This window comes from Coturnix japonica, chromosome 1, assembly GCF_001577835.2.
Source record: "Coturnix japonica isolate 7356 chromosome 1, Coturnix japonica 2.1, whole genome shotgun sequence".
In the NCBI taxonomy this organism is placed as follows: domain Eukaryota; kingdom Metazoa; phylum Chordata; class Aves; order Galliformes; family Phasianidae; genus Coturnix; species Coturnix japonica.
In genome coordinates this window covers 172,842,297-172,855,524 of record NC_029516.1, presented here as the reverse complement: position 1 = coordinate 172,855,524, position 13,228 = coordinate 172,842,297, and the positions used below count along the sequence as shown (strand labels likewise).

Sequence of the window (13,228 nt, the reverse complement as noted above, 5' to 3'; positions counted from 1 at the left end):
CAAGCTCCCTGAAGACAGTGATATTCATCATGTCCCCAGAGCTGGAGGGGAATCACATCCTTCAGGGCTGAGGACATCCAGGCCAACAATCCCTAGAGCTCAGGTGGGTACAAATCTCCCCTGCAACATTAGATTTTATCAGTGGTCTTTTTCAACATTCATGATTCAAGGATTCTAATAGGATCAAGGGATGCAGCGCTGCCTCTGCGTTGTTTGCAAGTTGCTCAAGCAGCCAACATACGGTGCTGCCTTTGCAGCAGCCTGGGGCTGAACCTAAACAGATGCATATTGGCAAGGAAACTGCTTGTGGTCATCATGCCAAGAAATCCAGTAGCGAGCAGAGTAAGAGCAGGCTATTTTCAGACACCAATGGCCAGCAGCCAAATCCACGGGGTTTAAGGCAGACAGAAATAAGAGGGGAATACGGCTCCTGCCTGGGGAGGAGGGTGGGAAGAGAAATCAGACTGTGTACACCCTACTGCACAATTACTGCAGCAATGCTGTCTGCCCTGAGGACACACATTGCTGGACTAATGTTCATAAACTTTCTCTTAAAGCCTAACACAGGATGCAAGTTCAGACTGTGAGAGGCAAATGTCTGCCCAAGGCAGTCACAGGACAGTGCTGCAGGGCAGCAGCGAGAGTCAGCTCTCAGTCTTGTCCTGTTTAACCCTCTCTCATCTGTAAAAGGAGGGAGTGTCTCCTACCTCCCAAAAAGCCAGGTGAGGATTCATTAATGTTTGTACTAATGCTAAGAGGTGAGGATTTACAGAAGCAAACGTATTTGCATTAGAATTGCACTTTTTTCCAGACCCTGCTTGCCCTACCTGGTCACAGAATGGCTCAAATCCTTAATGATACAAAGGTCCTGCTAACTCAGCAAGTGAAGAAGTTGTTGTTCTGAAACCAGTCTTGAAAGGGCAAGTTTTCAGATAGCAAACACTTCCAGCTTACGTGCCATCAATGCAATTTAGGCCTAATCTCAGAGGAATTAAGTACTGAAGTTATGCTCTCAGATTAAGTTTCTCTTGATTCAGGTATTAGCCTTAGCTTCATTAAATAGAAGGAAAAACTTTCAACAGAGGAGTCCAGCCTGACTGTAGGGGTACGAACACAATTTACACCATCTGACATGCAAGTCACACATGTAATTAACACGGGGTTAGTAGTTCAAAGAATTAGAAATGCTTTACTCTAATAAAAGCTGGCCCAGGCTGAGGACAGCAATCAATTGCACAGAACAGCTGTTTCAGCTGTCAAATGCTGCCATAGCACATCCCAGTAATGCCAGGCAGTAGAGGAGCACTTTAAATAACACCCAAAAACTAAAGGTAAGGACTGTCAAAGAAACTGGGACGCAACAGAAAGACAAAAATAACACCCACAAATGTGGGTTATTTACTGTGTATACATACAGTGCCAGGACACTTAATATGTCATGATATCAGGGGAGGTGAACTTGGGTTTGCAAAGATTTTCTCCGTCTTTTAGTCACAGCTGAAAGTTCTGCTCACCCCAGGTGCAACGTTTCCATATAATCACCCACACTCTATAGCTATGGAATATCAAGATGTGGAGCAGTCTCAGACTTTGTGGTTAAGTAGATGTTACATATTCAGGGCTCGTTTTGCAGAGTCTGAGGATCTGCAGCTCCCAGAGCCCTTCAGCTGGCATCACAGGTGCTCGGCTTACATCTACATTCTCCCTCTTCATCTGCCCCAATTTTGGCACACAGTCACAAGGCAAAGTTTTCAGTAAGGGATCTCAAAATAGCTGTGCCCAAACATCTCAGCTTTTAAGATACCAACACAAGAGAACATGGAATTTGATTAATTTTCTTTCCAGGAAGACATACTTAATTTTTCCAAAATCTCTTCATCTGACATTTTTGGCTTTTTCTTTTGTTTCTCCGCGTTCCTGATCAACATGTCGGGTGTCGCTGTGTTGTTTTCCGAGGGAGAAGAAATAGGAGAGGTGGCCACATCTCTGGTAGGAGGAGGAAGAGGGTCTATCACAGAGCGGGTGTATATCTGAATTTTATTGAATAAAAACACGTATTAATACAAAGCAGATGATAACTTAAACACCATTTATCTTCTCCAGACCTGAGCGTGACTGTGCTGAAGGAGGTATTGGTACTCACAGATTTGGTGTGTTCAGGTCGTGGTGCTATCACAGGGGGTGGAGCTGCATCGTCATCATCATCTTCATCTTCAGACACAGAGGGCACCGCAGGGGTCTCAGACACAGCTTTCACATTCTGCATGTGGTCACACGAATAGCAAAAATAAAAACCTAATTGCTTGTTGTAAACGTGTAACAAATGTCTGATTAAGCTCCTAACAGAGAATGTCTTGAAGGAAACACAGAAAAAAATTGTTTTGCCCAGAGAGGCTGCTGATTCCCCATCGCTGGAGGTGTTCAAGGCCAGGTTGGTTGGAGCCCTGGGCAACCCAGTCTACTACCAGATCTGAAGTACCTGCTGGTACTTGATGATCCTTGGGGTCCCTTCCAACCCAAGCCATACTATGACTGAAATTCACAGTCCTCTACACTACAGACACTCCAAAATAAACTTGGCAAGCCACTCAAGCCCAGTTCTACTCATGCTCCTGCCTCCAGTTTACCATCAGTTCCCTAAGAGTGGCAGTGGAAAAAGACTTCCTGACGTATTAAAGTTATCCATCCCTGAAATAAGGGGGGTAAAAGGTAACATTTCTCTGATTCTATGTTTTAGCAGCAACCAGCACGCTGACATATATTTGACAAAGTGCCCTTGACGTAACACAAAAGCTTTGTCTATTAAAAACAACAACGTACTGGGCATTTCCTGAATCTCTCTAAAATTAGAGGTTACCCAGCATCTTACAGAAAACATTGGGCCACCTCAACAGACCGCTAACTACTGCTTTTTTCAGGATTCATATTAAAATCCAATGCTCTCGGACACTCTAAGCTTCTTAGGACTGATGCACAGTGAGGTGTAATGATAAAAATGACCAAAAATATTTTCTTTTAGTAGAGTCCTAAGTGGTCAAATAGCAACATGCTGCTCACAGAAGGGAGCAGAACAAGCCAACTCCAGATAACGTCACGGCTGTGAGAAAATTAGAGGTGAGAGAACTGTGTGTTGTTACGAATCACCCCAAACATAAAGTTTTGTTTATCCCATAAAAATACATAAGTAAATTTTACAGAGCATTTCAGCTCTGTCTCCAAGCAAAGTGGAGTGGTGCTGTCCTGGTGAGGACAGAGCAAAGGTTGGGCAGAGAGGAGGAGAACCTTTTGTTTCCTTCTTGGCTGAGATTAGCTTGGTTAATCAACACTGCTTCAATCCAACCTCTCGGGCTAGTAATTAAACTTTGTTAGATCACAGATGTTTATAGAGACATATAAAACCTGAAAGCAAAGTGGTTGTAGTTTTCTAGATTACCCCACCCAAAATAAACAGATGAAGGAATGGATCAATTTATATGAAAACAGCACTATTTCTACACATCAATTCACTGACTTCTATTATTTTAATAGTAAAGGCCTCTTCTGTCTACTTGGCTTTACCACAGCTTTTTTTTTTTCATGTACAAACAATGTGTCCTTTTAGAATAACTTGCCTGTTTTTATAAACATATTGACTATATACAATCATAGAATCACAAAGGTTGGAAAAGATCACAAAGATCATTAAGCCCAACCATCAACCCATCACCACCAATGCCCACTATGTCCCTAAGCATCTTTAAAATGATTTTCAAGCACTAAGCAAACTAAAAGCTACACAGATAAAACTACCCAATGTTTTTAAGTTCCAATGCAAGTTTTTAAATCCCCGAACTCCAGAGATGATGTGAAGGCTTACCAGAGTATTTGATGAATTGTATTCCTCTGCCAGCTTATCTGAAAGAAAGAGATATTAATGTAGTTGTAAACACAGCAGCACTGGGGAGAGGAGAAAGGGACAAGCTCCTTTTGGAAGGTACAAGAAAAATGGCAGAATAGTATTTTTCAGAAGAAGACGGGTGCTCAAGCAGACACTGAAAAGACAGATCTACTCGTTGATCTAACAACATAAAATCCCTATATCCAATGAATAACACAAAGCTGGACAAAGTATCCATATAAATACCTGTGAAACTCATGTACTTCTGGCTGCTGGAGGTCTTCTTGGAGTTGTAAAACTCCAGTACATCCAGCACTGCCTGAGGGTTCTTCTTCTGCTCTAACTTGGTGATGTTGGAGGTCTGTAGTAACCGAGCCCATTGCTCTGGCATTCCCTGTGGGGAGATGTACTACATTAGCCCACAGATGACCTAGTGTGGTCAGTTCAGGGTAGGAGAGCAAAGTGTCTTTAAAAGAAATAAGCACGGATAAAACCATCTTGCTTGCGAGTAACTGCTGTTATTAAACCCTATCTCCCAATCAAATTAAGAGGAACAAAATGATGAAATACAACTCTGTCTCCCTACTATTTTGCATGTCCATTAAAAAACAAATGCATAGAAGTATCTGCCATTTAGCCCTAGGACAGCACATGCACATTCTGGCACAAACAGGTATGCACAGTTGTGTGTGTCCTAAAGCAAAAACCTGAGCTCCATTTAGAGGACACGGACTATGCTGTAGAACTAATCCAGCTCTAGAAGTGGAAGGGAAGGGAGATATATCAAGTTTTGCTGTCCACGTCAGCCAAAAAAACAGGAGAGGAAAAGTCTGCTGGCAGCCTGGGCTCCTGGGATGCACCAAGCTTGACAAACACTCTATCAGCAGGAATCAGTGGCTGCCTCTACAGATGTAGATCAAACCTGATGATGGTAATAGCCTTTCCAGTGTTACCATATAAAAGATTAATAGGTCCTGGCTCCTCCCAGCAATATGCCAAACCACACAGTTCTCTTTTCCTACAAATCACTTACTGTGAATTCTCCAGTGACTGCATCAAACCCCACATGAATTGTGTGTTCAAAGTCAGAAGGGAGGGAGATCTCCGGCCGCTCCTTCTCTTTCTTCTTGTTGGCTAGAGGAGACAACAACAAAACTATCCATCAGTCCTTCAAGATCTCCCTGACAGCTTCCAATTTATCTAATTTATAGATAAATTTATCTAAGCACCCACAGCCCCTTTTGTGGTAGATTTCAATCTGAGGCAGAATAGCAAGTTACAAAACTTTCTTAACTCACTACAGGGCAGATGCTGTAAAGGGGCAAAAAAGATCAGAGTCCAACATCAAAATAGAATTTATGAAGACAACCAAGTAGACTGTGTGTGCTTCTACTACAAAACCTTACAAGCCAGAGAGTTTTGTTTTGTAGCTGACGTTCCGCAGTGCACTTTTGGCAATATGAATTCTCAACCTCAGGCATTTCAGAAGCCTGGGAGGCTTCTTTGTGAGTCTGTGAATGTGGAGAGAAAGCTGAAATGCTGAAGCAGCCACCACAGAGGTGGAAGCCAGAGGCCAGAAGCAGCTGCTTGTTAGCAGATGGCGAGCATCTGCAACATGGAAGCCTGCCAGAGAAGGTCCAAGCAGCTGCATCCAGCAGGTATACAGAAAATGCTGCACTGGGAGCAGACAGAAAGCAAGAAAAAAAGAGATATGGAGAGAGCCAGCTGAAACATCATGTTATGCAGACCATTGCTCCAAGCCAGACTGAGTTGCCAGCTGCAGTCCAGAGGCCTGAAACTTGGGGGAGGAGGACGAGGATCGTAAGGGAAGGGAAGGGATCTTAAAAGCCCACCCAGTTCCAATTCCTGCCATGGGCTGGTTGCCCCCTATCAGCTCAGGTTGCCCAGGATCTCATCCAGCCTGGCCCTGGGCACCTCCAGAGATGGGGCACCCACAGCTCTCTATGCCAGTGTCTCACTGCTCTCTGAGTAGGGAATATCCCAATATTTAATCTGAATCTCTCTTCTCTTAGTGTAAAATCATTCCCTCTTCTTGTATCACTATCAGACCATGTTAAAAGTCTGTCACTCTCCTGTTTATAAGCTTCCTTTAAGTACTGGCAGGCTGCAATGAGGTCCCCCCAGAGCCTTCTCTTCTCTAGACTGAAAAAGGAAGACAGCTTTCTGCATTCACAGCAGCAGTTAATGCTCTCCCCACAACCTTACAGTTTCTTGCAACCACTTCCGACAGATTCTCAACTGTCTGCATTTCTCCTGACTCTCAATAACTCTTGCTAAAATCACTCTGCCTTAGATATAACGTTACAGCCAGTGAATCCACAAATGTTTTCTTGTATACTTTATTAAATCTGCCTGAATGCCTCTTTCAGGGTTTTGCAGTGCCCAGATTGAATTAGAGCCTCATGTGAATGCACATGAAGGTGGCACATGAATTCAGAAGCATTCCTCCAAAATTCTCAGAAGACAATGCTTTCCACAAGCTCTTGTTGCAAAATCTAACAGACCTACAAGCCTAAATGCATTCAAACATTAATAATTGCTTTCTGTGGTAGAGATGTATTACATGGTAGGAGGCATATAACTGAAAAGAACTAAAGAGATGGGCACTCAGTCTCGCTGAACATGTACTCCCCATCTATAGTGATCACGTTATCCATGTAGTGGGTCAAAAAGCCCCGAAGATGCAAGATACCCACACAACTGCAGCAGTGAAACCAGCATGGAAAGGGCTCATAGACACTATACATCATTACTTCGTGGTACTACTCTGGCTCTTTGTGAATCAGCAGCAGAGCTCAGCAAACACCAGCAGAACAAAATGTGCCATGTTTGCCTGGTTCATACACCCCAAGAAGTGACTGAAACCAGAAAGACTTGAATGGTCACAGCTCCTGCTAATATGATATCACGGGAGCATGCATTTGGAGAGGTTCCATCCAGTATTAAAGTTAAGGGTTAGGCTGGGACAGGGGACATTAGAACTACACCTTCCAATTGCAGAGAGAACATGGCACTTCCAAAGCAGCCTGGTAAGGAGCAGTTAAGCAGCAGGAGAGAATTTAGTTGTCATCTGAGATCAGAAAAACGTTCCTAAGGTGAAAATCAGCCAATAAGAAGTGGAGGTGATGGTGTTAAAGCTAATTTTTGCTTGACAAGAATTGTAGGACAGAAGCAGTCGTTCTAGTTTGGGCAGATGCATTGCAACAGAAGGCTCTGTTGGGCTTGGCTAGACAAAAATCTCTCATGTCTGAAAGCATCTGCCATGTTGGCCAAACTTCAGGATGTGCAGGCTTAAAGCTTAATATCAGTGGTAGTATCTCTTTTACCTGAGCTGTTTACCATTTCAGTTACCATATCTCCTTTATATTCTACAGTATTTAATGTCATGTTTATTTTCATCTTCAACATTTCAGGTTATTTCTTTGTTTTCTGCAACTGTTGAGCCTAAAGGTCTTACAAACACTCTGCTGACACCAAAATCTTACAGTTCTTCAGGATTAATACACATAAAGGCAAGTTCTAACCAGTATCCTGCAAATGTTTAATAGAGTTCACGGGTTCCTGGGTTGCAGAATTAAAAAATCAATGGCTATAAACGAATCCAAGTTCTCCCTGAACTTCTATCTCTGTGATTTAAATTAGCACACCAATTAGACTTTGTTCTGTAACAAAAAATCAAGGAGGCAGCTTCCTTCATGAAGGCAAGCAAGTTGCAGGTACTTAAGACTTTCAGTTATCCAATGTCCAGACACCATTGCAATGCAGACTCTGATGTACTAGAAAGAGAAGTCCAAAAAAAAATAAATAGGTCAGATATAAAAAGGAATCAGTAGATACTTCAGGATAGAGATTTTTTTTTCTTATATTACTTTAAGATTCATGAGAGAGTTTGGAAATTATCGACATCATTATGATTTAGAATTTCAATTCACAGCTTCTCTCTCCATTTCCATCTGTTACGGTGTCTGCAACAGGAGACAATTCCTTCCCTTCACAAGAAACGTGCAAGAATTTGTGGTGAGAAATTGTTTGTAACAGCAAGTAGAAAAATCATGACACAAAATCTAGAATAAATGAGAAATTACACCTTCGACTGTAAGCTTGTTACAGCAGACCATGCAGTAACATGTGACAGTCCTGGCAGGAAATGGACTGTTACTCATGCTTTACACATACTTGCTGTAACAAGAAACAGGCAAAAAGCTTCCCCTTCCCCACCAAAGGAACTGACAATTGCAGCTTTAACTCATCAGCTTGTAACTGGGAACACAAGGTTTATATGATTTTCAAAATCATTATGGATAAGTCATGCTAGGAGCTGGCAGAGCTTGTCCCGTCTTTTAGGGATGCTGTTCTCATAATTAAAGGGGAAGAAAAGCACAAAAGCAGATTAAGAGGGATAGATTAATTGTGGTAGAATTAATCATTAGGATAAGAAAACAGAACTAGAGCCAGCATCACATATACCCCAAAATGACAACAACAGCTATGCAAGAAATGAACATGAGCCATCTTCCAAACCATCGTTAAGCAACAGCCATCCAGAGCAAAACTGAGACATAAGTTTTATAAGGAAAGCCACAATACTGTACTTTTATCTCCTGGTAAAATAGATCGGTAAAATCGGTCCCTCTTCTTTTTTTCTTCTGGGTTGGGTGGCAAAGGTTTTGAGCCATGGTTTAAAGTCCCGGTGTCTTTGCTTCCTGATCCAATCATAGTGCTGGTATTTCTCATCGGAGGAGCAGGTGGTTTGTCTTCTGTTTCAACTCCATTGTTAGACATCTTCAGATGTAGAGGCCGTTACTAGCAAAGGAGGAAGAAAAAGAAGTAAGAAGCTTTGTGGTTTGTTGAGTTAGAGTTGGGTTTTTTTTGTAAATTAGAATCACATGCTGTCAAATAAACCACACACAGGTATTTTCAGACAAACGTGCAGCCTCACACCAATGCAAAGCGTCAGCACACATTCCACTTGAGATCCCAATCATTTCTATTATATTGAAGAGTTTCAGTTACTAATTATCACAAAAAGCTTGTTTGCGGGGTACAGCCAGACCTCAAGTATAACATGAAGCAGAAGTGTAGGGTGAGGGTGAGCAGAAAAAGCAGCAAATCCCAGGTAGCAGAGAGCAGGGATATCTGACAGCAGCCAACATAATCTTACAACCATTGAGGCCGGAAGACTCTAAGACCATCAAGTCCAACTGCCAACCCATTTCCACTATGTCCACTAACCACATATCCACAGTTCTTGAACTCCTCCAAGAACAGCGAATCCACCATCTATGACAAATACTTTGTCAGAAATACCTTCTTCCAAATAAGACCTCTCGGATCCATTCTAGCTCTGCCAAAATCTGCCTCAACAGGTTTGCATCAACCTCCAGCTCAGGCAGTAACATGATGCACAGGGACTGAAGTTTGCAATCAAAGAGCATGGATACAGCCACTCAGGCTCCATCACTGAAAATGCATTGAAATGCACCAGAGGGAGATGGGCAGAAAGCATCAGTGTTGCATCCGTGTCACCTCCATGTCAAGTCCTGCAGTGTTTGCTGGGCCCCGGCCTTCCTGCCATAGCAGCATACTTGAAGCACAATTCAGACAGCCAGAACACTGATCCTCAATATACACATTAATCTCTAAGTAAATAAACCCTGCTGTGAGGATTTAAAGACGGAAGCTTGTGAACTGGGTAATAGATTCCTCTGCAGCAACCAGCTTGTTCCACCCAAATGAGATCAGCCTGACTTCAGAAGTCAGGTTGCAGAGAGATCCTTCCAGAGACTGAAATTCACTTGCATGATTCTCTCAACAGAAAGTTAGGAGTTAACCAAAGGACAGAGACCAAAGAAGGAACGATTTGGTTTGGGTAGAAAAGCAGTTCAACAGCTTTCTGAATTTCACAAGCAATAGGGGAAGATGTTTCATTCAGGGAGGATTATGTGGTAGTGAAAAGCAAGAATTGGTTTGCTCTCTGCAAGCAAGAAGTCAGCTTACAAAGTCTGCTGGCCCAGGGAGTTGCTTTTCCATAGGATGGACTGAGAAGAACTGTACTGAAGTGGATTTTAATACTCTGGATTACACTTCAAACAGATCCCACAACCACACTAAGGTCCTCTTCCAAGACTTTTTTGGTCCAACTAATGATGTTGGTTCAGAGCATGCTTTACCAGCAGTTTCCCTCTGCTGCATGTATGGAGTCAAGAGGAAGCAAATGCTGACCACTGTAGGCACTCGCTAGTAACAAGCTGGACCTTGCTGAAAGCAGTGGTTCCCTGGCTACTGCCTGCCAAGCCACACTTGGTCTGTAGATCCATCTTCATGTATTTGTTCTGTGGTTTCTTCACACGTGTGCTTAAGCAGGAGGGCTGGCAGGGGTGCACAGCCCATAAGGCTTTGGACAAGCCTTCATACACAGAGTTTTAATTCCATAATAGGCAGAAATCAGTGTAGTACTGAGGGAGTTAAAAGAGAATGTAAGTAAAATAAGAAAGACCATGAAAACCTATGAAAAAATCTCTCTGTCAAGCATCTTCACTCCCAGCTGCATCAGTGCAAAACACCATAGAAATCTACTTCCATTTTCTTTAGTATAAGACAGCTTTTCAAAAACACCCAGTCAGAAAGGAAGTACATTACTTCCATATACTTGTACATCCAGTACAAGTGAATCACTGTTTTATGGCAAGGCTGGAAGTGCCAGCAGTACAAACTCTTGTTTACGTTCCGCTATTCCCCGAAAGAGAAACTAATTACTGAGAAGTTACATATTTTACAACAAACAACACTTGTTTATATATGTTTGATAAATGCAGCTTTCACAAGGACAAAGCCTATAGCGCAGCCTCCTTTCCCATCGCTCAAGTCCCCAAATCCCTCTTGCAATCCAACTCTTATGTGTTACAAGAGATATTTAATCCTCTTGGAGACCGAAGGTGGGAGAAATCCTTCAACCTACCAAATTAAGAGATTGGTTCTGCAGCAGCTAGTCCTTGCAATAAGGACTACTGTTATTAAGGGACCCCACAAGGCTTTTTCCACAAGGTATTTACATGAAAAAATAAGAATTTGCTCCAGTCATCCCACTGAAACATGGAAACATGGTCTACCCCCAGAGTCAACATTGTTGTGTTTTAAACTCCTGTGTGTTTCCATGTTTTTGGATGAAGCTCTGCCCTAACAGGATCATATCTATCTTCCCATGTCCTCGCAGCACCAGCGTGGCTACAGAGGCAGCCCTCATCGTGTAGCCAGGTTGACTGCTCAAATTCTTTCCTCCCAAGAATAATCTCCTTGTAAGCAGAACTGAAACAACTTCCCTTGTGTAAAGGCTCTGCTGAATTTCAGAGCAGCAGGCAATTGCTTCAGCAGTTGGCGAAACCTTAGAGCTGAAGTGAGTCACTGCTCCACACGATCCATCCCAGCAGGAATGTGAAGCGTCACCGGATTGATCTTCCTTCCCTCTCCACATCAGCCTGACTGTGCTGCTCATGCTGAACTCAGAGAAATCCATCTTCTGTTTCAGCAGCAGGACTATAAACTAACAGTGAAAGCAGTTACACAGCATGTGAACTTTTCAACTGCTGTCGGATGAGGGAGAACGCTGTAGATGCAGACACCATTATTCTCTACAATTATACATTAAAATAGGAGCACTCAAAGCAAACCAGACACCACCAGGAAGGAACGGTCTAGGACTATGATTTCTGCAGCCATTCCAGAGCACTGAAAGACTGAAGCCCAGGTTGTTCCAGCAGACAGCCCTCATGAAAATAAAAGTTTTACATATACAGTGACTTTGTTTTACACAGTTTTTACACAGCCTATGACTACCATGAGTTAAGTTATAGAATCATAGAATCATTAAGATTGCAGAAGACCATTAAGATCATCTAGTCCAACCATGAACCCATCACCCCCATGCCTACTAAACCATGTCCCTCAAAAGGATTGTGGAGGAAAAGGATTGTTAGGGGTTGTTAGTTGACCAGAACCTGAGCACAAGCCAAGAGTGTGCTGGGTGATCAAGAAGGTCAATGGCATCCAGGCTTGTATCAGAAGTTATGGCAGCCTCTAGGAGCACTCTGTCCCTATCCATCAGCTTTTAAAACCAATTAGATTGCCCCAGCCTCAACAGAGTCAAACTGCAAACTCAACAGACCCTTCTCACACGTCATTTCTGCATCTTTCCTACAGTAACAGTCACAGGCTACCCAGTCTGTCTTGCAGAGCGTGACCTCAGCATATGTGGAGCCCTCTGGCACTACTGTATTTAAGACACCTGCATGAAAATGAAAAAAGAGAGCAAAAATCCTTCATTTATGCCACTTTTTGCCTCTGCTAAACAAGCTCATTTCAAACCTACTCTAACTGTAGGTGTCTCTGTCTGTTGCAGGGGGGATGGACTAAATGACCTTTATGGGTCATTTCCAGCTCCAGTGATTCTATGAAGCCTGATGCTCCATGCTGAACTGTCAGTTTCTATTGAGTTGGTTGTGTTTTCTTTGCATTCCTTGAGCAGGGCAGGCAAATAACTTGATTGCTAAAACAGAAAGTAATTAAGAAAAAATCATCATCATCATGAGAGTTGAAAGCCTACAATGCAGTAGATGCAATAAAGAAAACTGTCCAATGCATATTAATGGCTGGAGTCAACATAAAAACTCATAAAACAGCCATTTATAATTCATGCAGCCTGGCGAGACAGTAGCTGGAAGTTACTACAACTTACAGATGAATTAACGATATGAAAAGAGAGGGGGGAAGGAGGATGCTCAGCAAGTGTTCTTCTAAACAGAACCAGCATTTTACCTCTGCACCAGCATCCATGTATCCTTTCATCTCCTGGCTGGACATTGCTTATGCACACGTAGTTAAAATCACCTTCCTCCTTGTATTGCCCAAAAAAGCCAGGGCTGGCTCCTGCTTTGTTCAAACACATTGCAAGCAGCAGAGATTCTCTCACTGTGTGTCATCCTTTCATCCAAATCCCAGCAGAAAATTAACTGTGCAGTTTACCAGCTGGGTTTCGACACAGGCTGAAAAGGCATTCATTCATTTTTTTCTTTATTACTTTGCATGGGACTAAGCTGCAGTCTCAAGCACAGCCTTGCACTGAAAGAAAAACACCCCATGAATGTTTCACCTGGAATAGAGGCAGGAAACATGTCCATGTCCACCATCAGACAGCAGGTGGGATCTAGGACACGCCATCACAAAGCAGGGCAGTAGAAATACTCATGTTCTAGGGCAGGACAAGCTGATGGTCGCATTTAGATGAATTAAAACAGAAAACAGTAACCATAGCATCTAGCTGGCTGCCCAGACAGT

The 13,228-nt window shown here is 42.8% G+C and overlaps 1 protein-coding gene across 1 annotated transcript in view; it reads right to left on the bottom strand.

Annotated features, from left to right (window-relative positions):
* PAK1 (p21 (RAC1) activated kinase 1) overlaps window positions 1-13,228 on the bottom strand; it is a 59,206-nt gene that overhangs the window by 15,135 nt on the left and 30,843 nt on the right. The window contains exons 3-8 of the mRNA XM_015852504.2: window positions 8,491-8,701; window positions 4,911-5,011; window positions 4,124-4,271; window positions 3,857-3,894; window positions 2,144-2,260; window positions 1,856-2,030 (exon numbers count right to left, since the gene is read on the bottom strand). Coding sequence (XP_015707990.1) covers window positions 1,856-2,030; window positions 2,144-2,260; window positions 3,857-3,894; window positions 4,124-4,271; window positions 4,911-5,011; window positions 8,491-8,680 — 769 coding nt within the window. The 5' untranslated portion in view covers window positions 8,681-8,701. The remainder of the gene's footprint in view (window positions 1-1,855; window positions 2,031-2,143; window positions 2,261-3,856; window positions 3,895-4,123; window positions 4,272-4,910; window positions 5,012-8,490; window positions 8,702-13,228) is intronic.